At 41.1% G+C, this 26,790-nt stretch overlaps 1 protein-coding gene across 1 annotated transcript in view; it reads right to left on the bottom strand.

The window, feature by feature from the left end:
- LOC308287880 (protein diaphanous homolog 3-like) overlaps nucleotides 1-26,790 on the bottom strand; it is a gene marked incomplete at its 5' end in the record, with an annotated part of 315,168 nt that overhangs the window by 253,671 nt on the left and 34,707 nt on the right. Inside the window, one exon of the mRNA XM_080729203.1 lies at nucleotides 2,017-2,147. Coding sequence (XP_080585329.1) covers nucleotides 2,017-2,147 — 131 coding nt within the window. The remainder of the gene's footprint in view (nucleotides 1-2,016; nucleotides 2,148-26,790) is intronic.

Below are 26,790 nucleotides of genomic sequence, written 5' to 3'. Positions count from 1 at the left end.
TAGACACGTTTATGAACACATTTGTGAAGAAAGCTATTGGTAAGCATTTAGTTTCCAGATTGGTCAAAGACTCGGCTAACTTTCTCTAACTATACCACCTCATTCATGACCCTGATAAGCCTGATTAAGACCTTTTCCGTGGAAACAGTGTTCGTTTGTTTAATAAATAACACAGCAGGAGCATTCAAGGTGGTGTGTTGATATTTCATGAAAATGCCCCAGGACCGGCATGCCGGGAAAGCATATGCCCAAAGTGTGGCTATACTGTACTGTAGGTGTCATTAAGTAAGTAGGAAAAAGTGCATTTAGAAGAAAATGCGAACTGGTGTAAAATCTAGTTAAGCGGAAATGGACATGCCCTATATGGAGAATTATGTCCTAATCCAAGATATCCAGGGGAAATGACTGCTAGCCTATCGGCCTGGCATAGATAATTACAAAGTGAGCAAAGACGTGTACAATGACTCGAACTCTCTTCAAAGTTGCTGATGTGAATGAATGAAAACTCCTTTACCAAGTATCGCAAAATGTTGTAAGCTATCTCTAAATGAATGAACCATTTATCACTCAGCACATACTTTCATTATTGCAACAGACAGATGTAATATCTGTCTTGTACTAGACAACACAGCAATCCATGAGCAGAAAACGATTACTGAACAACATAGTGCACGTACATGCACGCACACACACACGCAGACGCAAGCACGCACAGCAATAAATGCATATGAGAAAAGATTTGAGGGATTTGAAATAAACAAGGACCTGACAAGGACATAAGTGATGAAAAAAGTGGCTCTTGAAATCATGCGTAATTTTAATGCAAGCAACTTGTCAATTTCATTGTCCGCCTCAACAATTGCCTGCAGCTTTCTTCATCGCTATGTATGTGGCCTGAATTTTAAAATAAAAGCATGAAATGTTCAATTAAAGTAGAGAATGGGGGAATTGGAACACCACCTGCTGACTTCTGTGTCATCTTTGTGGTACACACGCAGTGGAGGCAACAGGGACACAACCAATATGCATCAAACAATTAAAAAGGTAGGCAAGGGAATAACCAATATACAGCTGTGGCTGTAATACATATTAATAAATCCCTGCAGGCAGTTGTTGCTCTGGGTCTCCAGCACCACAGGGGAGGGACAGTGAGGGAAAGACCTCTGGAATATCATATCATCTATGAAAGGGCACAAGCCCATTGGGTGTGCCAGAGGGATGAAGCCACGCTAGAACAAGTCTATGGTGACCAGGGAAGAGAGAAATATATAGCAGGGTTTCCTGCAGGAAAAAGTCTTGACCAGGGGGGGAAATTTTTTGATAATTAATTAATTAATTCGAGTAATTAATTCACTTAATTTTTTATATTAATTCTTATTTTTGCCCTATAAAAACACATGAATGTGCCCATGATGACGGAAAACACAACTACATGCTATCATTCACATTTATTCAACATTGAATAACTACGTTTTTCACAGGACAGTGTAACTTGTTTTTTTCCCCCAGGTTAATCAACCAGCACTCGTGCCATATACATAGAAGTCTACAGCACAGTAAAAAAAAAGAAACATTGGTGTAAAGTAACTAAGTAGATTTACTTAAGTACTGTACTTATACTGTACAAAGGAGATTTTCAGGTATTTGCACTTTACTTGAGTATTTCCTGCATTCAGGAGATACCAGCCCTTATGTTTTCTTCAAATGTAAACAAACATGGCTGCCATGTTTGAAAGATAGGGTTGGTATGGGGGTTAAACATGCAATTTCGCGATCGCGATCATGCCTAGTACATTGTTGGAGGTCCAAAAAGTTTAAATTTTTTTTTTTTTTTTTCTTCTTTTTTTTAATACCCTTGGGGGGGCGGGGGTGTTTTCAGGCCGGGCGGGGCGCCTGGCCTGTAAAGTGCTGCAGGAAACCCTGTATAGTGTCTCTGTGTTTGCAAAAGCAAACAGAAAATAGACAACCGTAAGGGCAGATATTAAATGTAAGAAAAAAGGCCATTTGCATTCTCACCTGACAGGGTTGCTAGTGAGGGATACACGCAGTGAATCCAGACATGCAAACAGGCGCTCGTCCACTGCCCCTGACTTCAGCTCCCCGAGGAATTCCTGAGGGGAGATTTGATGGCTGCTTCTCAAGCTGCCCTGAAAGACAGGCAAAGGCATAGACAGGCAAAAAACAAATCAGATATGAGTACTATATGCTTAGTCTACATAGACATGGAAATACCTAAGTAAATATACTGGGGCGAAACATACAGTAGCTTATTATTATATCTCTGTAACTTCACTGGAATTCCAAATGAGTGAAATACAAACCAATTCTCTGAAGCTAAAAAAAAATAATAATAATAATAATAACACACACATACAAATATGAAGCAATAACATTAGAGGGCCACCATCAGCTTCAAACTGAACGTGAGCCACTTCATCATGCATGAGATTCAAAGTGCCTGTTACAAAACCTTCTTATTTGCCAGATTGTACCATCAAATTATCTACAGAGGCCTGCTCCTTATTTCCCAAACACAATGCTAATCAGGAATATCAATACTGTGTGTCTCCACAAATATAGACCTATGCTTTCATCACATAAGCATCAATGGCATGAATATGGTATGCACTCAAAACCATATTATTGGTGGTAGTTAATGTGTGAGGAATGAATTGTCAGCACCTTTTTGATTGGTAGTCATCTCTGCAGACACCACTCACTAATGAGAAAATCAATTGTGTCATTTATGCAAGTAATTTGATGAAAATGTGTTTATCAGATAAGGTGATGAAGGAGAACAAATTGCTTTAGTAATTTATTTCTTCTTTTTTTGCTACAAGGAGAAATGCAAACTGCTCATGTGAGGCAAACGCATGTGCAGAATAGCCTTTCACAAGGTGAGTTATCTTGTAAGGATTGTGTATTTACAGCTGCCCCTTTTGTGGTATTCTACTGTATTGTTCTTATTGAACTTTTAAACTGTAATTTTATTAACTCTTCCAATAAGGGAAGGATTCCAAATAAGCCTGATGGCTTCTTCCTTTCCTCGCACTGTATTTTGTTCCCATGTATATGTAATGCTACATGTTTTATATGATGTGCTAATAAACTAAAACTAAAACTATGCAAAGCCAGTCCTGTCAAAATTAGATTCAAGCATGCAACAGGGTAATTCGCATAGACATTGCACATTGGCATCAGTAAGTCACTCTTTGTATTATTAGTAGTATTATTATTTTATGTGAAACAATTATGCTTGATTGTGTACACTTTTCTTGTTACACTAAATAAAGTGTAAGTGAAATTGCTCCTTGCTTTTGACACAGCGGTTCAATCATCCCAAAAGTATAGCAAAATACTGTCTATAGTGACTAAACATCATCTTATTTTGTACATCTTCTGCAACCTTCCCAGTAAAATAATTCTTGGTTAAATACCAGTAATTATTTAGCCCCATTTTCAAGAACGAAGAAACACCCTGAAGGAGAACTAAATCAAATTAGGCAAACATTTCATATAAATAAAACAACATTGGGTTTTTACTGACCAACACATTTCAGCAAGTTTTTGATTCAAAGCCACCAGCCAAACATCCTCAAGCAAGCCCAGGGTTATGGATAAAGCCAATTGCGTATTCCTCTGTTCACTTCAGATTTGAGAGTAAGCCAAGTCTCTTAATTAGTTCCCAAACCACCCAATGTATTATGGTTAATCTGTATCCTAAATAACACCTTTCCAATGGGGACATGGCTCATTAACTAAAGCAGGTAAAAATAAAAGCTAAATAATAAGCTGACATTATTGCGACCGAAGGTCGCATATACTCTGAAAAACCGTGTCGCTTGAGTGTCCTTCCTTCCGTAACCTCTGTGATGTCAGTGTGATGTCAGCGAGTTGTGACATCACTTCCTGTGCGGGGCGGCTACACGAAATGTGGATAACACTATATATGGAGATAGTCCAGTCCATCATGTCATATGGCAGTGTTTCCCCTACATGCATTAAGCAGCGGCGGCCCGCCGCTGCTTCAAATCCGGCCGCCACTGTATGATTTTCTCTTTTTTTTTTTTAAGATTCCCCCCCCCCCCCCCCACAACAATGTAGCGCTCATGTGAAGCTTAGCGTTGTAACTTCTCTCGCTTACATACGGTTGGAAGGAGATGTATAGTTTCTCCCCCTCCCCTCTCTCATTCAGTCCAGTCAGTCAGTCAGCCAGCAGCCTCGCAGGCTGAGCAGTAACGCGTCGCGCTGATTCTGAGCTGACTGCGTCTTTGACTTTGCCCCTCGTTATAGTATATTTGCTACTGGTGTGTACAATTAGAAGATTTGGGCTGTGGATAAAAGCAGTGCCTCAGCGACGGGTTTGAATCATGTAGTTTACCGCTGTTTGGCAATAGTAGGCTTACTTGTCGCATGCTAATGAGAGCTAAGTGCTAACAATAACGGTTGTCATTCACTCACTGGTTAGATGTGGAATAGAAACGAGCCTTAACGAGGGATGCATCACCATAACACTGTCATTAGGCAACAAACATTTTTGACTAGAAAATAAACTTTGCTGTTGTGCTTTCATACATGCACACACAGAGTGTTTAGCAGTGGTGTAAAGTAACTAGTAGCCTACATTTATTTTACAAATACTGTACTTAAGTACTATAGGGGAATTTCAAGTGATGGGAAACATTTTTGACTGGTCAGAAGTAAATAAACTTGTGCTCTCTCACACAGTGTGTAGCAGTAAAGTAATTAGTACATTTACTCAAGTACAGAACTATTTCCAATTTTCAAAACTTTTACTTCTACTCCAATACATTTATATGACAAATTGGTACTTTGGAAAGCATAATATACATTGGGGGATTGAGGGAGGGGGGGGGGGGGGGGGGGGGGGTGGGTGGGATAGGGGAAGGAGTTTACTCTAGGTCTATTGTTTATACCCACCCACATACATGAACGTGATTGTATACTCGCCCGCTGGGCTTTATGTTAAAATCCAATAAAAAGATTTGAAAAGAAGGAAAGCATATACATTAACCACTTCAGCCATGATGGATATTTGAAAATAGCAGATCTACAAGCTGACAAAGCAAGCTTGTAGATCTGCTATTTTCAAAGGATTTGGAAACTGTTGGGCATACTGAGAACTTTTACTTTTAATATTTAAGTATATTTTGACACCAATACTTTTGTACTTTTACTCAAGTACATTTTTTTATTACGAACTTCTACTTGTAACAGAGTATTTCTACATTGCAGTGTTGATACTTTTACTAAAGTAAAACATTCAAGTAGCCTACTTTTTCCACCACTGGTGTGTAGGACAGTGGTTCTCAAAGTGGGGTCCGGGGACCCCCAGGGGTCCTTGATGGAGTTCTTGGGGGTCCCCAGCTAAAATGATTAAACAAATAGACCCTTATGGGTCTGTAAGCTTAGAACAAAATGGAACCGACCCCAAAAAACGACCCGAAAAACCAGAAAAATGTCCCGTGCAGGCACCAGACCGCTCCCCGCAATTCTCCCCCACTCCTTCAGCTTCTGGCTAGGGGAAACACTGTATGGGACTACCGTCATAGACAGTAGCCAAAAGAGAAGGATACACAAGACTAAGAAAGACAAAAAAAGGAGGAGGAGGATAAAGATACCAAAAGGAGAGAGAAGAAAGGGTGGATGAGGTACAATGTGTCTCAGAAAAGAAAAGGAGGTGGCAACGGGGGCGGCTAGATAAAGTTATTAGGCCTGGATCCGACTTTAAGTCGACGCACAGGATTCCAGAAGTGTAGCGCTTATTCGCTCTTGTATCAAACTGGTACTCGAAACGTTCTTAGAATTTAATATATATTTTCTAAAGTAAATATGTGAAAAAAAGAGAAGAATAAAAAAGAAAAAAAGGAGGAGGAGGATAAAGATACCAAAAGGAGAGAGAAGAAAGGGTGGATGAGGTACAATGTGCGGTATCCTCCTTGTCAAGCTCGACGTTGGTCATTTGGACCTATACATGGAGAAATGGAGCGAACCTGTTTGGCCTAAACATGGAGATGCGGTACAGAATGACTCATATATGGGCATAAAAAGTATGTCATGTGACATCACTTCCTGTACAGACAGTCAGACAGACAGAACTTTTTTTTCCCCAAATTTTTTTTTTTTTCCAAAAACTGAACTCTAGACTTTTGCGGCCCAAAGGGCCGCAAACTTCTAGTGTTATACATATGGGGCTGGGGCTGTTGGTGGGTGTATTAGGATGGTTAGATTTGCCAAACCAGCCACACTGATGGCCAAAATGTTGTCATGTCGTCGGGGAAGTACCATTTATTAAAAGGCACATAAGTGAACCAATATCACTGTTGGCGGGAAGAAACAATCCCTTAGCCCTGCAGGCTGCCAAAGAAATGGAATTAAACCAAGTTTGTCTCTCCCACAATCCCCAAACCCCAATTCAAATTAATCTCGTCCATATATACCTGCAGGTATGCACTCGATTGTATTGAACCAACAGAAAAAAAAAAAGAAAAGAAAAACCCTAGAATCCTATCATGCTAGCTTGTTCAAGGACAATTATTAAAACAAATAATCAATTTACCTATAATTGTGCAGTGCTAATATGTATGTTGAATGACTGCAGACTGAAGGAAAGTTAAAGCTCTAAAGCCCTTTGCACACAGGACAGTTGTGTTTTTTCCAAACACATTGGATTTGGTGTGCAATGCTGTGCGGAATCGGCGCTGCGGATCCCAAAAGGTGTCATAAAAGGAGTGATGAGTTTTTTACCGCATGCGACAAGACACAAATCGAACTGGGTTCAATCGAGAAAAAAACGCATCATTGTTTTCTTTTAAAAAAATGAAATTGTCCGTTTTATCTGTGCGGATAAACGCGCCTGTGTGCAAAGGGCTTAACTCTGTTCAGTTCTAAGTAGACGAGTGGTGAGATTAAATAGTACTAAAGTCCTACTTTTTTGCCTCTACCGCATTACGCAGACCTTTCTGTCCAGTCCAGTATAATCTCATACAGATCAAATGTAAATTATTGCTACATTTATTTATTTTTTTCCTTCCGTATTCCTAAGCCAATGATTGATTAGCTTGTAGATCGTCTATTTTCGGCTATTTTCAAACATTTTTTACTTTTGGTATTTTAAGTATATTTTGATGCCAATTAATTTTGTACTTTTACTCAAGTACATTTTGAATTCCAGACTTACTTGTAACAGAGTATTTCTACATTGCACTATTGATACTTCTACTTAAGTAAATAATATACCTTTTCCAACACTGATTATGCGGGAGATTAAGAGGGAGTCCCACTCAATGTAACCGTGGCAATGTTGGGTGTTGTGAGGTAGCCATCGCTTTGCCCTTAAGCAGTACCATTCAAAGAGGGATTCTAGTTAGAAGACAGTTAAAAGAGTTTGGAGCAAAGTCTGATGTATTCAGCCACGATGACTAGAGTAATAAATGTGAGATCGCCATCTCCGTGAGCAATGCTGTAGTCAAGAGCATATCCAGTTCAGTGCCTGGCTTTTCATTTCTTTTGGCTCTGTGACTCAGCACATTTCCAGCTGCCAGATGAACCAGCATCATAAAGGCCTCTTGAGGCAGTGCATTATTATGAGACGAGTTGGCAGGGCATGCCTCTCCATTTTAACATCGAACAGAGTAATGGATAATGCCAAAAACATGAGTGGAGGGGTAGAGCACCATCTTCAGTGAACCATTCGGACAATATGTTTCACCTCACGCAGCACTGGCAGTTTTGAGAGAGTGCTTTGTTATCGAGCACCCTGGACATATTTGAGTGAAAGTTTAGTATTGTTATTTTGTAGTGAGTGGTTTTCATGTCACGCTTATGTTCTAATTATGTAAAAAATAAATATATACTTGTCCATCCCGCTTATCTCTGCTCACCCACGGGCTCTGAGAGGTTTATATCATCATGCCGCATCACAATATCATTCCCATTATCTATAGTGCATTCAATTTAATGATGGACATCCTAGAGCGAGAGGAAAGCGGCAGACCCATTAGTTTCTAAATGTCTCCAAAATAACATCAGGCAACAAGTAACCTTCAGCTGAGCACCAGAAGGTTTTTGAGTATTATTTTTTTTAAATAGGTTTTTGAGTATTAAGTATTTTGTAAACTTACAACTCAACAGCTTATAGAAATGTTGATCTTCACCCTCAAAAGGTCTGCTTTGGGTTGTTCAAATTGTCACAAGATGTAGCCTAAAGTGTACAAAGTTAAAGTCTTCTTTGCATTTAAAAATTAATCTCAATTTTTCATTATTGTTTACAAGCCTCCTCTCGCCACATTTTCCCCCCTTATCTGTGCATTCTGTAACATTCTAATGAGTAATGAGTTATTAAATGAGTTACGAGTTATTAAACAATAAATTGTTAAGCACAACAGAGATAAGCTGAAAAACGAAACAAAAACATTGGTCTGATATGGTGTTTATTAATACATTTCTCCAACACTGTTATGCATTTATTGTGAATATGTATGCAGTTGTCTATTAAATAGCATCTTGCCCTTGATTAATGCCCACGGTGCAAAAAGTATTTGTCATAAAACACATTGTCTAGGACTCGCAAAACCAAAAAGTGGTTCAATAACACATGGGAGAGGAAGAAGACCAATGCCTGCCTGCTACTACTATCACATTACTAAAATGAAAGCCAAATCTAAAGGCATAGTTCACTTAATTAACAATTACATTATTACAATAGTGTCAGGTGCAAAAGCAGGCTAAAGGAAAGGACTGGTCAGCAAATAGTTCATTTATTTGTTTAATGTTTACCATTTATATTTATATAATGAAAATGTGTTTCCGGCACAAGTTCTTTTTGGCATGGTCCAGAGACATTGATAGAGTAAAGTAGGTTTTATTATCCCCAGAGGACAATCTATTTGGAAACCAATAGTCATTAAAAGGTCCATACCCGGCGTGGTCTGACACGTGGTTGAATCCATTGATTATGACTCACTGTATAAATAATAGGGATGCGGTATCGGTACTCGCGGTATCGGTACTCGCCCCGATACAACCCTATTTTGCTGTACTCGTACTCGCCAGATACTTCTCACGGCAGCGGCCGATACCGAGCAGGGGCGTCACAAGGGGGAGAAAAGTGGGACTGAGTTACTAGGGCTCAAGGTGGAAGCCAGGGCCTTAATTATTTTATACTTTTGCTATTGAAAAATAACAGATATGCAAGCTCACAGTGCCGCACTGCAAGCTTGCAGATCTGCTATTTTTTAAATACCCCATGAAGAACATTCATGGGGGGCCAGCAGTGAATCCAGGGCCCAGAATTTGGTGCGACACCCTTGGCAATGAGTGCACTTCTTTGTGAGGATGACAACACCAAAGCAGAGTGCAAACAATGCACTAATAAAATATCAAGAGGGGGTTCTGCGGCCGCCTACCCTTTCTCTGTGTGTGTGTGTGTGTGTGTGTGTGTGTGTGTGTGTGTGTGTGTGTGTGTGTGTGTGTGTGTGTGTGTGTGTGTGTGTGTGTGTGTGTGTGTGTGTGTGCGCGCGTGCGTGCGTAACTCACGTCTCACGTTGCTGAACGTCGCTCCATAAAACAACAACAAACGATATTTCCAAATAAAGTCCATAGGAGTCGTAGATATGGTCCATCTAAGGATAGCATTTCTAGTTCCCTTTATAGAGTTTAAAAGACCTATTCCACCGGAGCTAGCCTATTAGCATGGACGGACCTGCACTGTGTGTGGATGGAGGAACACGCAGTGGCGTCAGTTCAGAAAAAGATAAGGTATGGCAACATGACTGGTGACACCAGTCATGTTGCCATACCTTAGCAACAGGCATGATACATTTATTTTAAGAAGAAGTACATTATAATATATCATTATATATACCTTAAATATAATTATAATACCTTGTTAAAGTGACCATTTTGTTAAGTTTGCATTTATTTACTGTAATTTACCAACATAATAACCCGCACAGATAGACAAAGAGACATTCATGGATTCATATTCAGAACTAACTTTTTATCTTCCCCCCTGGACCCAGGGTATTGCCATACCCAATTGACGCCCCTGGGAACACGTGTTGAAAAGAAAAAAGGAAAAAAAAGCGTAATTTAAATACATTTTGTATTATTAATTGTACTCGTATCGGTACTCGGTATCGGCGAGTACTCAACATGAAGTACTTGTACTCGTACTCGGTCAGCAAAAAAGTGGTATCGGGACATCCCTAATAAATAACATTACTGACTATACAAACCATGGTTTGTTTGATTTTCAAGGAATTCCCTTGAGATAAACTAGGTAAAAACTGTTCTCAACTAAACAAAATGTTTAGTTTTTAGTGGACTAATAGTCAAGGACCTCTTGTACTTAGTGCGCGGATATTTGGTTATCCTATAAAATGGGCTGCACCTACAAAACATTTTCAAAATAATATTTGTTTATTCTATTAAATACATTTTAATTGAGATATTTACCCTTTTTCGTACGTTTCCATTTTGCACCTGTCATGTCATAATGTTGCTTTTAACAAGCAAAATAAGCAAATCTATGTAAATTAAGTTTTAACAAGAGGTTTTTGCAGTGCATGTCACACTGATTTGCACCGTGCTGGTCGCAACCTTTCGTTTGCCAACGGGTCTGAGCTGAACTGGAGGTAGGGAGCGCTCCGCTGTGTAACTCGCACGGTGCAGAGTCGGCTCAAACAGACTTCGCAACGCTCAACACGGCGACTCGCTCGCTTTAGCTCGCTCGGCGGTGTCTCACGTGGGTCAAGTCCGCTTGAGATTGCACGTCTCCTTCGTCTCCACCAAAAAACAAGCACTCCCTTACATCTCACACCTACCCGCACCCCCACCGTTGTGCTCAGACCAGTAGGGAAACCTGTACATGCGGGCTGGTCACCTGCAGCCTGGCTGCTGGCATTGTCACTTCCCATGGCAGTGAGAGAAGCTTACTCTAGTTAGTAATAGTAAAAATAAAATAAAAAAAAGTTTACTTAGATTTCTGTGGGATAGTGTCGCGATAGAAAAATCAGATCCAATATAAACACCTGGATGTGAATGGTCCATGTTACCTCGTACTGCCCACTGCCTCTGTGATGCGCTCATTTGAAGAAATAATCCAGCATTTGATGTGAGAATGAGGACAAGGCAAAGAAGGCGTACATTTTCAATCACAAGTTACTGTAACTGTTTGGCTGAACATCTACTTGTTATATTGTGTTTGAAGGGAAGCATTTGTTAACTAGAAAAATGAACAAAAAAAAACAGAAATGCCACTCTGGAAGTCTGGATCGTTGTAAAGTTGCTTTAGTAAGAGGAGCGAGCTCACAGACGGTTATCAGATCAGCTCTAACCTGCTGTGCATACTTGAGGTTCCTATTTAAGGACTTCAACAGAGCTGTAAAGGTCTGAGTGTCTGATAAAAACGGTAAAAGAAATATAAATATATATATATATATATATTTATTTTCCTCCAAAATTGAGTGAGGCTAGAGGTATGTGTCATTATGATGTATGCCTCTATCAAATTCACTCCTACTACTGCTGCTATTTCTTTGTAGAAATAGCTCTGGCCAGCCACATATACACTTAATTTATGCTCAGTCATGTGGCGGCGTCGCATTCCGAGAATGGCAGAGAATAGCAAACCAGTAGGTTATTTTTATGTAAGGTCCAGGCGCATGCCACATAAGCTCTGATGCCTTGACAGCGTGTCGCAGGTTCGAATCCCGATCCCGACGACCTTTGCTGCGTGTAGCTCCCCGTCTCTCTCCCCATTTCCTGTCAGTCTACTGTCCTATCAATAAAAAGCAAGGCATAAAAGCCCAAAAACAAATCTAAAAAATATATTCTATCAACCCCAAATGCTGCATGTCGAGGGACGTCAATTGACCGCCCTTCCAAAAGCACTTTCACTTCTGCCTATTGGAGAGCCACAAATGTCTTCCCTAAAGTTGCATGTCAAAGAAAAGTGTACTCTGAGGCGTCTAGATCAGTTATGACTTAATCGGTTGAATGATTGTAATACCGGTATATGTTCATAGTGGATACATGGCGCACTCATCTCACACTCATCACACCATCCAGTTGTTGTGTCAAGTTGAGACCAAGATACATTAGTGTGCAGGCATTAACTTGAACACTAGCATCCCCCCTATTCTAGCAAATGTTCAGAAAATAGAAAACCTACAACTAGGGATGGGACGATATAAAAAATTCATATCACGATTATTGTGACAAAAGAAATCACGATTTACGATGTTATCGCGATAATCAAAATCCATTATCCTGGGGTGGAACATTTGCCAAAAAATAGCAGATCTACAAGCTCACAATGTATCGCAACGCAACGTGGTGACATTTGATAGAGAGTGAAAAAAAGACTGTACCAAGTATGTATATTATAAGCACCTTTTACCAATTATAGAGGGTTTAAGTAGTACTGGATATGTAGCTCGGCAAATAAAATGTGAATTGATCCCAGTGCATGACGGAGGACGATATCACGATAAATTAAATCTCCACGATACGATTATGGTGAGTGTTTTTTATCACGATAAACGATAATATCGCGTATCGTCCCATCCCTACCTACAACCTCACAAGGTGTGTGCGTGTGTGTGTGTGTGTGTGTGTGTGTGTGTTGGGGGGGGGGGGGGGGGGGGGTAGACAATGCCATGGGTTCTAATATGCAATTAGCGTACTTAGACAAGTCTTGCTGGGTTTAAATACTTATGACCTATAGAATAATGAATGAGTAGTTAGGGGAAAAAGTGTCCTCCTTCCATATATTCTGCATATCTTGCTGGAGGAAACGATGACACGTGCCATGAGGGATACTGACACGTCAGATGAGATGTGGGTGGTGTTGGCAGAGTGGCAGTTGAATTAAATCATATGGCTAATAAACTGATAGTAGCTGGAAGAGTTCATATCAAGATAAAGCATTTCTGACTGTACAAAAAATCCATTGGGATGTACTGCATAGTACTGTGTTCTATCCGTCTGTCATTCAATGTTATATTAGATACTTTAATGGTTTCCTGTGCAAATAAGCCAAGTGCTTTCTAGGATCTACTTTTAGTAGACCTTGTACCAGTGAACTGTACTGTCATGAAACTGTACCTTTTCCTATGCAAACTTCTAATAAAGTCTTCAATCAATCAATCAATCAATGTCTAAATAACCTTGTATGCCTTTATATCAAGTGTTTTGCTTGATATGTTTGGAACTAGTCCATGCACGTTGTAATTTAATTTAGTTCATGGGTTGCACGTTTGAGAAGATATTCAATAAAAAATATGTTTAGTTTTTACTAAATGTTATTTCTTTATCATAGATGTTTTGTTTTTACTGTAAATAAGTATTGGTATTGGTACCCTTAATAAAACCATATTGTAGAACCCTAGTTGTTTTTTGTTACTTAAAAAATCATAGTTGTCAACTTCTACAAACTAGAAGTGTGCTCCTCAGAGTACAGGTCTCCGCCAGGCCGGGGTTATCTACCCAGCGCCCGGAAATTTTGGTCAGAGCCACTTGGAATGAGCGCTGAAAAGGTTATACATCTTGGTCACATGACCCCAGAGGTAATGTGTACCGTTTTGGACTAAATCTCTAGCAAAGAGTGTTTTGAAGAAAACCTATGAATTGTATCATTATCCATGGAATCCAGGGAAAAAATGTTGATTGTACAACCTACGGTTCAAGAGAAATAATTATATCGCCACTATGAGGCCGATTTGTGAAATGTAAGGTGGCATTTCTTCATAAGCCTAGTGTGCAAAGTTCCACAGCAATCGGTCACCGGTTTCATGATTTGAGGCATTTTGTACAAAACAGGCCACTTCTGCAAAATGTTGGAAGCCAATGTTAGCCAATCACGGTGGAGTATGAAAGATCTGACAGATTTGTCTTGATCACATAGAAGCAATGTGTACTAGTGATTTGAATGATGTTTGAACTAAATCTATAGGGGTAATCAGGGAGTGTCTGTGCAGTTTCAAGGCGACTGGTTTAATGGTGCCGGAGACTAGCTGCTCACTGACGGACAGACAGACATTTGCACATACACACAAGGATGGACAGGGACAAAACACACACACACACACACACACACACACACACACACACACACACACACACACACACACACACACACACACACACACACACACACACACACACACACACACACACACACACACACACACACACACACACACACACACACACACACACACACACACACACACACACACACACACACACGGGGGTTGACATAAGGTCTGAGAGGCACTTGCCCGTCGGGAAAGTACAGATCATTATCTACTTGCCCAAAGGTCATGCCCACTTGCCCGAAAAGTAAATTGCCCATTAGAAACAAAAAAAATAAAAAAGTAAATTAATACATTTTGAATTGCCGTTCACTTTAACACTTTAAAAATGTCATACCTCATTGTTCATCCAAATACCTACAGTTATGATTGAATATGACTTCACATATCACACCTATTTTATATTTGTACAGTGAAAACAGCACATTATAGGCAAACAGTGTTTTTACTTTGCATTCCAAAGACCAGAAGACAGAGCGCTTTAGCCACATTCAGGTGTTTAGACAGATATCTCGTGGTGTGTTTATAGATGGTTCTGTCGCCTTTCAAACTTGCACTTGCCTAGTCGGGCAACCTGAAAGCAAACTCCACCTGCCCAAAAGTTTTATTTACCTGCCGGGTGCAGGTGGGCAAGCCTTGATGTCAATGCCTGATATACAAGCGCGCAATGCACGCACGTGTGCACACACACACGCCCACACACAATACTTACATATTGCTACACTAAATGATATTTCTAATTGAATCATTTATTATTAATGGAAATTAGTGGAATTTTACCATTATAAGAAGAAGCTTATCCTGTATGTATGTGCTGCTGTATATATGTACTGTACTATACCTGTTTGTTTAATGGACCGAATGAAACCGATTCTTGGGTGCAGTGTTCTTTCACAGAGGCATGAGAGTCCAAGTGTGAAAACATACTGAATGATGCAATACCGCCATCTAGGGGGAAGCCAGAGCTTGGCAGGTAACATGACATTAACAGGCTCTGAATCAGTGCTTGAGCAGTGTCAGCCAGGCATTTTATAGACCCGCAAGGTAAGGTTCTTATGTGGCTGTTTTCCAGAGTTCATTTAACAACGAAAGGGACCAATGAGAAGAGTCTCTGGACAAGATCTTACACACAGTAGGGCATTATCCCTCTCAGGATTGCTATTGACCCGTCTCATATAAAAACATGAAAGTGTAATAGGCTTACAGATGGTTAGGCCTACTCGCTAACCTAGTTTTCCCTATTCAATAATGGAGAAGGCCAATCTTTTTGTGCCAGCTACACAATATTACAACTTTGATCAATACTCCCATAGAGTTAAGGGTAGGAATATGTAATCGGATAAAACTGAAATATTAAACGCACAATGAATCATATAACAATAATAGGAAAAAATAAATGTGATCAAGTTCACAGCTAGTCAAGTTTCATCAACATGAAACTATGCGTCATGGCGAAGATATAAACATGTATTACTATTTTGAGTAAACTTTTCAGACGTTAGGCATTTGATGTAGCTCCTACAGAACCTCCAAAGATATCATGAGAACACCCCATGGCCATGACGACACACATAACACCCCCCCACCCCCGCCGACCCCAGCCGTGTCTGGCTATTGCAATAACTGATGCTTGCAATCTCCTTCTGTTGAGAGCACGGTGCAGACGTAATTTGTAATTCATAATGAGGTATCCTGAAAATAGAAGGAGTGAAGAGCTCCATCAAGGCCATTATTTTTGTACATCTGGACAGCTCATCATCATCATGCATTACTACAATTATACCGTGGCTATTTACCAAGGAAAAGAAAAAGACAGGCTTTGTTAATATGTCATACTTTCATAATTGATAAAGAACAAAATAATAAAAAGAAAAACCTTCTTGTCCAAAAGAAAAAGCTGCTACTGTTGTTACGGTTACATGCATTTTACGTACTGTATATCATGAGTATTGATTTTGAACAGTGATTAAACTGAGCTATCCTGATATCTGATATTAACAGTCAACTGCAAACTTAAAGATGAAGTGCCATGATTCTTCTTAAGATTAAATCAAATTGTAATACAAAATAACTAAATGGAATGGAACAGGTCTGGTCTAGTTATGTGTCTAATATTCAATCCTCCAGAAGCATAAATCCTTCTGCAGATTACAACTTTACAAGGGTGCTGCCTCTAACTAAAATATGGTTTGCAGTGGCACATAACAGCTCTAAGACAGGGCACTTCACATGACCGAGTGGAAACTCTTGAGTACACAATAAAAAGACAGATTGTTAATTTAACTCAGAGTAAATCAATCTAAACAAATGGATCTTTGAACCTCTTCGTGTGATGGTGTCCGAAAATAGCAGATCTAGATGCTGACAGCACATCAACTGATGACACACTGTGCACGTGCTTGTAGATCTATTTTCAGTTGTGAGATCAGTGATTTGGTGTTGTACATGCGCGTTACATTTACAGATGATTTCACCAAGGAGTAGATCTGTGAAATGTACCAAGATAATGGCTGTGTTATTATTTTCTTGGAATTACACACACCTCTATAGTAAATCATCAACAATGTGGGACAATAAGCCGTGTCTGATGTGTGGACTATAACTGCTTCTATCAGCTGCCTGAAATATAACACTGGAACTGTTTCAGTAAGCCACCAACAGTAGAAAGTGTGTTACTTGGCAATGCCCGATATAATCAAACGTCTTGTTAAATTGCTCCATTTTAAACCTGAATCACTGCATATTAAATGGAGCAATGGTCTTAATTGTTGTACTGTGCAGTGTGCACTGCTCCAAAATTAGTTTGTTTGAACGCTTTTATCACATTTTGTCTTAGTTATGGAACAACCTTTGGCTCTTAACCTTTTGGCTTTAAAAAAGACTACCAGCCAGGCAGATTTCTCTTTTTTCACCAGTTGAATATGAAATAGTGTTTTAGTATTGGCATGTGTTATTAATACTCTCATATGCAATTACATTGAATGACTATCATACACTTCTTCTTCTTTCGTGTATCATCGTCCTTGATGATTGGTTGGCGACATTCTATTTCACAAGATTTCTTGTTACTCAGGGGTTACTTAAATAAGGATGATTAGCATGTTTTTGAGCAGACCTGCAAACTCATGGGTCTGAAAAGGGTGAAAAGATCAGAAATTAAACCCCCATTGGGGGTCTGAGGCTTGGCTTGTTAATCTACCCTGGAAGATATGTATAGAGGCCTATCAGACACAAGTAAAAAATCATAAAAAAAACTTCAATCTACAACACACACCTCAATAAATATCTTTTCAGTATCCTCAAACACCGTCAGCTGCACTGAAGTAAATGTGTGCTGCAGCCACTTTTTAAACAGTGTTGTCAGTGAGAGTGCTCTCTCTAGAGCAGTCAATTATGACATTTTACTTGGCGATTAATTGTCTTAAAAATAATTGCGATTAACAATTTAATTGTGTTGCTTTTAGGCTTTGTAAACAAACAGCTTTGGATTCAAAATATATGATACTTTCTCAACACGGAAACGATTATGACGATTATTCAAAATAATTGCGATTATCTCAAATAATTACCTGTACCTTTTCCTATGCAAACTTCTAATAAAGTCTTCAATACGATCTACAAGGAAGACATTCAAGCGGCAGGACAAGTAGGCGAGTGATTTGTGGATGTATTTCTTTTTTTTTTCATCTGCTTATGCTTGAAATGAATGTCCTACAGCCCCAAAGATGTTTGTGCAAATGGGGCTGCTCTCGATGTAAAATGAAAAATGTATAATAAAAATTTGTCACAAAAAGAAATAAATAATAATTACGATTATGTGATAATTTTGACAGCAATAGCTCTCAGACTCTCCATAGTGTTCTTTCCCCAAAACAACTGATCTACAAGCTAACACTGTAGCGAGGCAGATAAAGTGCATATTACAGGTGAATCGTTCACTTGCGGATACAAGCACCAAAATTGGCACACATACTCCTTAGGCATTGCTCTTTTCAGAAAACCATCTGGCCAAAAAAAAAATCAAGATGGCGGCCAATTTTCATGATGGCCGCCATTGAATATACAGTAATCTTGCATTCCGCAATAAAATCCCATAGACTTGTCCTATTTGAATAATTTTGGTGTCAAATCATACATTTATCACTATGTAGAATCCAAATTTGGACCCATGGACTTACTCAATGGCTTCCTTGTACCATAGATCAGTCCCGGAATCTTAATATTCTGCTAATAGTGTGGTGCGATGCGTCCAAAAAACAGCTCCCGTAGGATTTTTGTGCTAAAATTGATCTTTTTGCAGATCCTGGTTCTATAGAGTCCAAACTATGAGAAAATGATGGGTGTCAACTTTTCCGGACCCCCACCCCCTTTCTGGGGGTCATCTAGTTTGGGACCTGCATGCCAGAACAGTACGCCAGCCAGTTAATGTCCAATTTTCTTAATATTAGGGTTGTTTTGTAGGTTTTAAAACATTCTGAGTTCATTTATTACACTTTTGAAGCAGCCAGAATAAGCTTTCTGACTTTTGGTTGGGGTCTTTCCTCACCTGGGACCCCCCCAGATGGACCCCTGAGCCTATCTCAGTACTCGCTCTGCTCCTGCTCCAGAACAATGTCATATTAGATCATAATTGAAGCATAAACTTTTTTTCTGAAAACAAAAAAAAAGTAGTAACAAATACCAGGGGTCTTCCACAGGGGCTTCGGGACCCCTGGGGGTCCTCGGAGTTACTACCTAGTGTGATAAGAAGTGTACTTCTAAGGATTTCTTTGCTAAAATGTATTTTTTTACTGCTTTGGCATTTATAGGGACCAAACTGTCAGAAAATGATGGGTGTCAGATTTTCCTGACCCCAGCCCCCTTTCTGGGGGGTCATCTATGTTAGGACCTCGCAGAACAGTATGTCAGCCAGTTAATGTCCAATTCTCATAATATTAGAGTTGTTTTGAAGGTTTTAAAACATTCTAAGTTCATATATTGCACTTTTGAAGCAGCCAGAATAACCTTTATGACTTTTGGTGGGGGTCTCTCCTCACCTGGGACCCCCGGAATGACCCTTGAGCCTATCTCAGTACAGTCCTTGCTCTGCTCCTGCTCCAGAACAATTAGATCATACTTGAAGCATAAAAGCTTTTGTACCTGTACCTGGGCTCTGTAGCTAATACCAGGGGTCTTCCACAGGGTCCGGGACCCCCAGGTGTCCTCAGCGTTACTACAGGGGGCCATCCAAACGGCTGTTTACCCATATATGGAGACCCCCTGGTACCCATATATGGAGGTCCATGTACTGTATATGGAGATATGCTGTGAGAGCCCAAACATGCTTACTCAGTTATTTGTTATGTGAAAGTACTATGATGTCCATGACAACTGACAACATACCCTTTTATGCCCATACATGGAGATCCCTGTCTGTAGAACCAGTCACACAGATATGGGCTGTCTTGGCCATCTGTCTTGGCCATATATGGATTCTGTTAGTGTGGTATGTGGCCAATGTGTCCTCCATATATGGGCATTCCCATATGAAGTCCTGTTATATATGGGCTTAATATTGAAGACATCAGGGAACTCCATATATGGACCTTGTCATACATCTTGAATCTATGACCTCAGCATCAAAGGCTGGATTGGGGTATGTCCCTGTGACAAACTATTATCATGTCCACTAGGGGTACTTAATGTACATCAAGCAGCCTCACAGAAACAGGACATAGACTCCTGCCCTATGAGCCTCAGGGCTGGGCAGTGGGTTGCCTTTGGCCAAAGACAGAACTTAAAGTGGATTCTGTTCATGACCTGTGTTGCACTCTTGCAGAAAAGAGCAAAGGGATGCTCTTCTTCCATGCCTTCACTGGCTGCGATGTTGTTTCAGCATTCCGCGTAAAGGGGAAGAAGTCTGCGTGGCAAACCTGGAATGTTTGTGATGAGGCTTCTGGTGTCTTCAGCAAACTCAGCCATTACCCACCTGTAGTGGATGATGAAGACCTGAAAACCTTGGAGAAGTTTGTGGTCATGATGTACGACCGATCCAGCACAGCTGAAGGTGTCAATGATGTGAGGTTGGACTTGTTTGCTCGGAAGCAGAGGCCATACGAAGCCATTCCTCCAACGCAAGCAGCACTGAAGCAACATGTGAAGCGCGCTTCCTATCAAGCGGCCTGCATCTGGAGTCAGTCAACAGTATGTCAACCAGAAATGCAGACTCCTGACAACTGGGGCTGGACCAAGAAAGGAGATCTGTGGCAGATTGATTGGACTGAGCTCCCACCCATTGCAGAGAGTTGCCAGCAGCTGACCAAGTGTGGATGCAAGTTGGAATGCTGCAGTCGATGCAAATGCTACCACTTTGGTCTGACCTGCACGGCACTGTGCAGCTGCAGGTGCGAGGTTTAGAAGCGTTGTAGTATAGGCCTACTATACTATTGTACTATACTGCCTAGGCCCTAGAAAAAAAAAGAAAAGACAAAAAAAAACTACCTCCTGCCTCGACGGGATCATCACCTTATCGTGGTGAGGCAGTTTGCGTGTCTCCATGACCCCCAGAGCTATGTCGGCAGGAGTCTTGTACTCCTGTACTCCTGGCAGGGTTACCCAAGTCGAAAAGGTCGAAGAATAGAGACTGGACAAAGAGTGATCCCACGGCGCTATTATATCTACCATGCATTTTAGCCGCGTCAGCCGCTGTGCATTGAAATCCGCTCTATTGAGTTACTACATTACTACATTACACCCCCCCCCCCCCCCACACACACACACACACACACACACACACACACACACACACACACACACACACACACACACACACACACACACTATAAACCTCTAACAATACTAAGATATACACTACCACCCATTTTATCCGAGTCAGACATAACACAAACCTCTAATTTAGCAGAATATTAGGATTCCGGGACTGATATATGGTACAAGGAAGCCAGTGAGTAAGTCCATGGGTCCAAATTTGGATTCTACATAGTGAGAAATGTATGATTTGACACCAAGATCATTCAAATAGGACAGGTCTATGGTATTTTATGGCGGCCATCTTGAAAAATGGCCGCCATCTTGAAATTTGATTTGGCCAGATGGTTTTATGAAAAGAGCAATCCCTAAGGAGTATGTGTGCCAATTTTGGTGCTTGTATCCGCAAGTGAACGATTATTTCTGTTATCTGCCCGGCTAGCGAGGCAGATAAAGTGCATATTACAGGTGAATCGTTCACTTGCGGATACAAGCACCAAAATTGGCACACATACTCCTTAGGCATTGCTCTTTTCAGAAAACCATCTGGCCAAAAAAAAAATCAAGATGGCGGCCAATTTTCATGATGGCCGCCATTGAATATACAGTAATCTTGCATTCCGCAATAAAATCCCATAGACTTGTCCTATTTGAATAATTTTGGTGTCAAATCATACATTTATCACTATGTAGAATCCAAATTTGGACCCATGGACTTACTCAATGGCTTCCTTGTACCATAGATCAGTCCCGGAATCTTAATATTCTGCTAATAGTGTGGTGCGATGCGTCCAAAAAACAGCTCCCGTAGGATTTTTGTGCTAAAATTGATCTTTTTGCAGATCCTGGTTCTATAGAGTCCAAACTATGAGAAAATGATGGGTGTCAACTTTTCCGGACCCCCACCCCCTTTCTGGGGGTCATCTAGTTTGGGACCTGCATGCCAGAACAGTACGCCAGCCAGTTAATGTCCAATTTTCTTAATATTAGGGTTGTTTTGTAGGTTTTAAAACATTCTGAGTTCATTTATTACACTTTTGAAGCAGCCAGAATAAGCTTTCTGACTTTTGGTTGGGGTCTTTCCTCACCTGGGACCCCCCCAGATGGACCCCTGAGCCTATCTCAGTACTCGCTCTGCTCCTGCTCCAGAACAATGTCATATTAGATCATAATTGAAGCATAAACTTTTTTTCTGAAAACAAAAAAAAAGTAGTAACAAATACCAGGGGTCTTCCACAGGGGCTTCGGGACCCCTGGGGGTCCTCGGAGTTACTACCTAGTGTGATAAGAAGTGTACTTCTAAGGATTTCTTTGCTAAAATGTATTTTTTTACTGCTTTGGCATTTATAGGGACCAAACTGTCAGAAAATGATGGGTGTCAGATTTTCCTGACCCCAGCCCCCTTTCTGGGGGGTCATCTATGTTAGGACCTCGCAGAACAGTATGTCAGCCAGTTAATGTCCAATTCTCATAATATTAGAGTTGTTTTGAAGGTTTTAAAACATTCTAAGTTCATATATTGCACTTTTGAAGCAGCCAGAATAACCTTTATGACTTTTGGTGGGGGTCTCTCCTCACCTGGGACCCCCGGAATGACCCTTGAGCCTATCTCAGTACAGTCCTTGCTCTGCTCCTGCTCCAGAACAATTAGATCATACTTGAAGCATAAAAGCTTTTGTACCTGTACCTGGGCTCTGTAGCTAATACCAGGGGTCTTCCACAGGGTCCGGGACCCCCAGGTGTCCTCAGCGTTACTACAGGGGGCCATCCAAACGGCTGTTTACCCATATATGGAGACCCCCTGGTACCCATATATGGAGGTCCATGTACTGTATATGGAGATATGCTGTGAGAGCCCAAACATGCTTACTCAGTTATTTGTTATGTGAAAGTACTATGATGTCCATGACAACTGACAACATACCCTTTTATGCCCATACATGGAGATCCCTGTCTGTAGAACCAGTCACACAGATATGGGCTGTCTTGGCCATCTGTCTTGGCCATATATGGATTCTGTTAGTGTGGTATGTGGCCAATGTGTCCTCCATATATGGGCATTCCCATATGAAGTCCTGTTATATATGGGCTTAATATTGAAGACATCAGGGAACTCCATATATGGACCTTGTCATACATCTTGAATCTATGACCTCAGCATCAAAGGCTGGATTGGGGTATGTCCCTGTGACAAACTATTATCATGTCCACTAGGGGTACTTAATGTACATCAAGCAGCCTCACAGAAACAGGACATAGACTCCTGCCCTATGAGCCTCAGGGCTGGGCAGTGGGTTGCCTTTGGCCAAAGACAGAACTTAAAGTGGATTCTGTTCATGACCTGTGTTGCACTCTTGCAGAAAAGAGCAAAGGGATGCTCTTCTTCCATGCCTTCACTGGCTGCGATGTTGTTTCAGCATTCCGCGTAAAGGGGAAGAAGTCTGCGTGGCAAACCTGGAATGTTTGTGATGAGGCTTCTGGTGTCTTCAGCAAACTCAGCCATTACCCACCTGTAGTGGATGATGAAGACCTGAAAACCTTGGAGAAGTTTGTGGTCATGATGTACGACCGATCCAGCACAGCTGAAGGTGTCAATGATGTGAGGTTGGACTTGTTTGCTCGGAAGCAGAGGCCATACGAAGCCATTCCTCCAACGCAAGCAGCACTGAAGCAACATGTGAAGCGCGCTTCCTATCAAGCGGCCTGCATCTGGAGTCAGTCAACAGTATGTCAACCAGAAATGCAGACTCCTGACAACTGGGGCTGGACCAAGAAAGGAGATCTGTGGCAGATTGATTGGACTGAGCTCCCACCCATTGCAGAGAGTTGCCAGCAGCTGACCAAGTGTGGATGCAAGTTGGAATGCTGCAGTCGATGCAAATGCTACCACTTTGGTCTGACCTGCACGGCACTGTGCAGCTGCAGGTGCGAGGTTTAGAAGCGTTGTAGTATAGGCCTACTATACTATTGTACTATACTGCCTAGGCCCTAGAAAAAAAAAGAAAAGACAAAAAAAAACTACCTCCTGCCTCGACGGGATCATCACCTTATCGTGGTGAGGCAGTTTGCGTGTCTCCATGACCCCCAGAGCTATGTCGGCAGGAGTCTTGTACTCCTGTACTCCTGGCAGGGTTACCCAAGTCGAAAAGGTCGAAGAATAGAGACTGGACAAAGAGTGATCCCACGGCGCTATTATATCTACCATGCATTTTAGCCGCGTCAGCCGCTGTGCATTGAAATCCGCTCTATTGAGTTACTACATTACTACATTACACCCCCCCCCCCCCACACACACACACACACACACACACACACACACACACACACACACACACACACACACACACACACACACACACACACACACACTATAAACCTCTAACAATACTAAGATATACACTACCACCCATTTTATCCGAGTCAGACATAACACAAACCTCTAATTTAGCAGAATATTAGGATTCCGGGACTGATATATGGTACAAGGAAGCCAGTGAGTAAGTCCATGGGTCCAAATTTGGATTCTACATAGTGAGAAATGTATGATTTGACACCAAGATCATTCAAATAGGACAGGTCTATGGTATTTTATGGCGGCCATCTTGAAAAATGGCCGCCATCTTGAAATTTGATTTGGCCAGATGGTTTTATGAAAAGAGCAATCCCTAAGGAGTATGTGTGCCAATTTTGGTGCTTGTATCCGCAAGTGAACGATTATTTCTGTTATCTGCCCGGCTACTGCTTTGCATTCCGAGGCATTGTTCTTTTTTTGGCCTCCCTCTAAGCATACCCCACACACACAACGTTCCCTAGGCTATTTACACTTGCCAACAATTTCTGGATGCACTCTTTTAAGGACACCCAATACCCTCAGGTGAGAGATCTATACCTGTTTTATTGGTGCTATAAGATCAAAACATTCATGCTATGAATGGATGGATATACACCAACATGCACATACATGTGCACAGCATGCACACATACATCACGTATTTAACTCATTGCATGCCAGGCCCGATAGTCCCGAGATTATTTCAATGTCTTTCCCTGCCAGGCCCGATAGTCCCGAGAATTTCCGCCATTTTGAAAAAAAAAAAAAAAAAAAAAATTCAAAAAAGATTTTTTTTCAAAAAAAAATTCTGACCCCAAAAAATGTAGTAGGCATGATAGAAATCACGAAATTGCATGTTTAACCCCCATAGCAACCCCATCTATCAAACATGGCAGCCATCTTTGTTTACATTTTAGGAAAACATAATGGCTTCTATCTCATGAATGCCTGAACGGATTTCCATTCGGATTTTTTTGTTTGAAAGCTGTGAGCAATGTGGACACACGTGGTGCATTATCTAGGCATGGGTGTGCATGATCCGTGCACTATGAATTACATGGAAGTCTATGGAGACCAGAGGCACCATAGAGTACGAAGGTATGTTAAAATGGCGGGGAATGTGTTAAGAAGCTACACCCAAAAATATTATTCCCTTTTTTTTCTTCTTTTTGCATAAACCAGAGTGGCAGGTTGGTTTCCATAATGTACCAGCCAAAGAGGAAATGTACAATACATGCCACTGACTGGTGGCAGCCTGGCTCCAGCCCATAGACCGGCCCACAGAGCGGACTGCTTCTCTGGTCTGGTGTCGTGTTCAAAATCTGCAGTTTATCTCGTCGGAAATGGCAGTTCCTCCAATGAGCACAGGGGGTGGGGGTGGGTCTAACAGTTAACCAATCCACGCTAAGCAGTTGTTGATTACACTGTTGATTACAACCCCCCACCCCCCCCCCCCCCCACACCACACCACACACACACACACACACACACACACACACACACACACACACACACACACACACACACACACACACACACACACACACACACACACACACACACACACACACACACACACACACACACACACACAACTATCCCTTTAACATGGTTTCATGATGTGCAACTTGCTCACCCTTTGCTTGGCAAGGTAAGCTAGCTAATTAGCTATCACTATTTGTTTTCAATGACTAGCCGGCTTTTTACACCTCCTACTGTAATATCTGCACAAGGTTAGGCAACCAACGTCCATTTGCCAGTGAACAGAAGAAAAAACCTTAAGTCATTTCCAAAGCCAAGACAAAAATAATTATCAACCATTGAGCCAGGGAAAACATGCCATTTTTCCCCACAACAATGATTAGATTTTTTTTCTGGCAAGCATGAAGCTGCCTTTATACTGAGAGGCGTTACCAGAGTGCCTCAAGTAATGTGTAATTAGGAAGTGTTTAACATGCATTGTTTGTTATGTACATTTGCCAGGAGTGAGGTATTTGTATCCCGCTTAACGATCAATTCTGTTTACAATCAATCATTATAATTGTGGTCTTGGCCACAATTGGAATTTGGAATCTATTCAACCACTACTTATGTCCGCAGGAAATGCTTGATCAATGCCAGGGCAAGGAGCCCCTTTCTCCGATTTTCTAACACAAGGTGACTAAAGCTTTCAGTGTTGCTGCTGGTAGAATACACTGAGAACGTCAGCTCAGAGTCTCAGAGCACAGCAACACTTCACTCATCGGTATACACTATGAATTAGGATCTGCATGGAATGCGAGCTGGTACATTTGTTTAACCATAATTAAAAAGGTAAAACATTCAAGTAATAATAAATAAAGTTAGTCATTGTGTTGCCAAAAGTAATGATTTCCAAGAGCAATATTATTCTAAGCAAAAACGGTACACAAAATGTTTTGTATTCAGGTTTATTCATGTGGGCGGCATAGCTCAGGGGTAGAGAAACCGTTATTAGAGCACGAAGGGTTCCCGAAGGGTTCCCAGTTCGAATCCGGGCTCCCCCTGAGTTAATGTCGAAGGGACCTTGAGCAAGACTCTGAACCCCTAATTGCTCCCGGTGAGTAGGTTGGT

This window comes from Nannobrachium achirus (assembly GCF_963921795.1).
Source record: "Nannobrachium achirus genome assembly, chromosome: 7".
Lineage (NCBI taxonomy): Eukaryota > Metazoa > Chordata > Actinopteri > Myctophiformes > Myctophidae > Nannobrachium > Nannobrachium achirus.
Note: the sequence above shows the minus strand (reverse complement) of the source record. Positions and strands in the feature narration are given on the sequence as shown.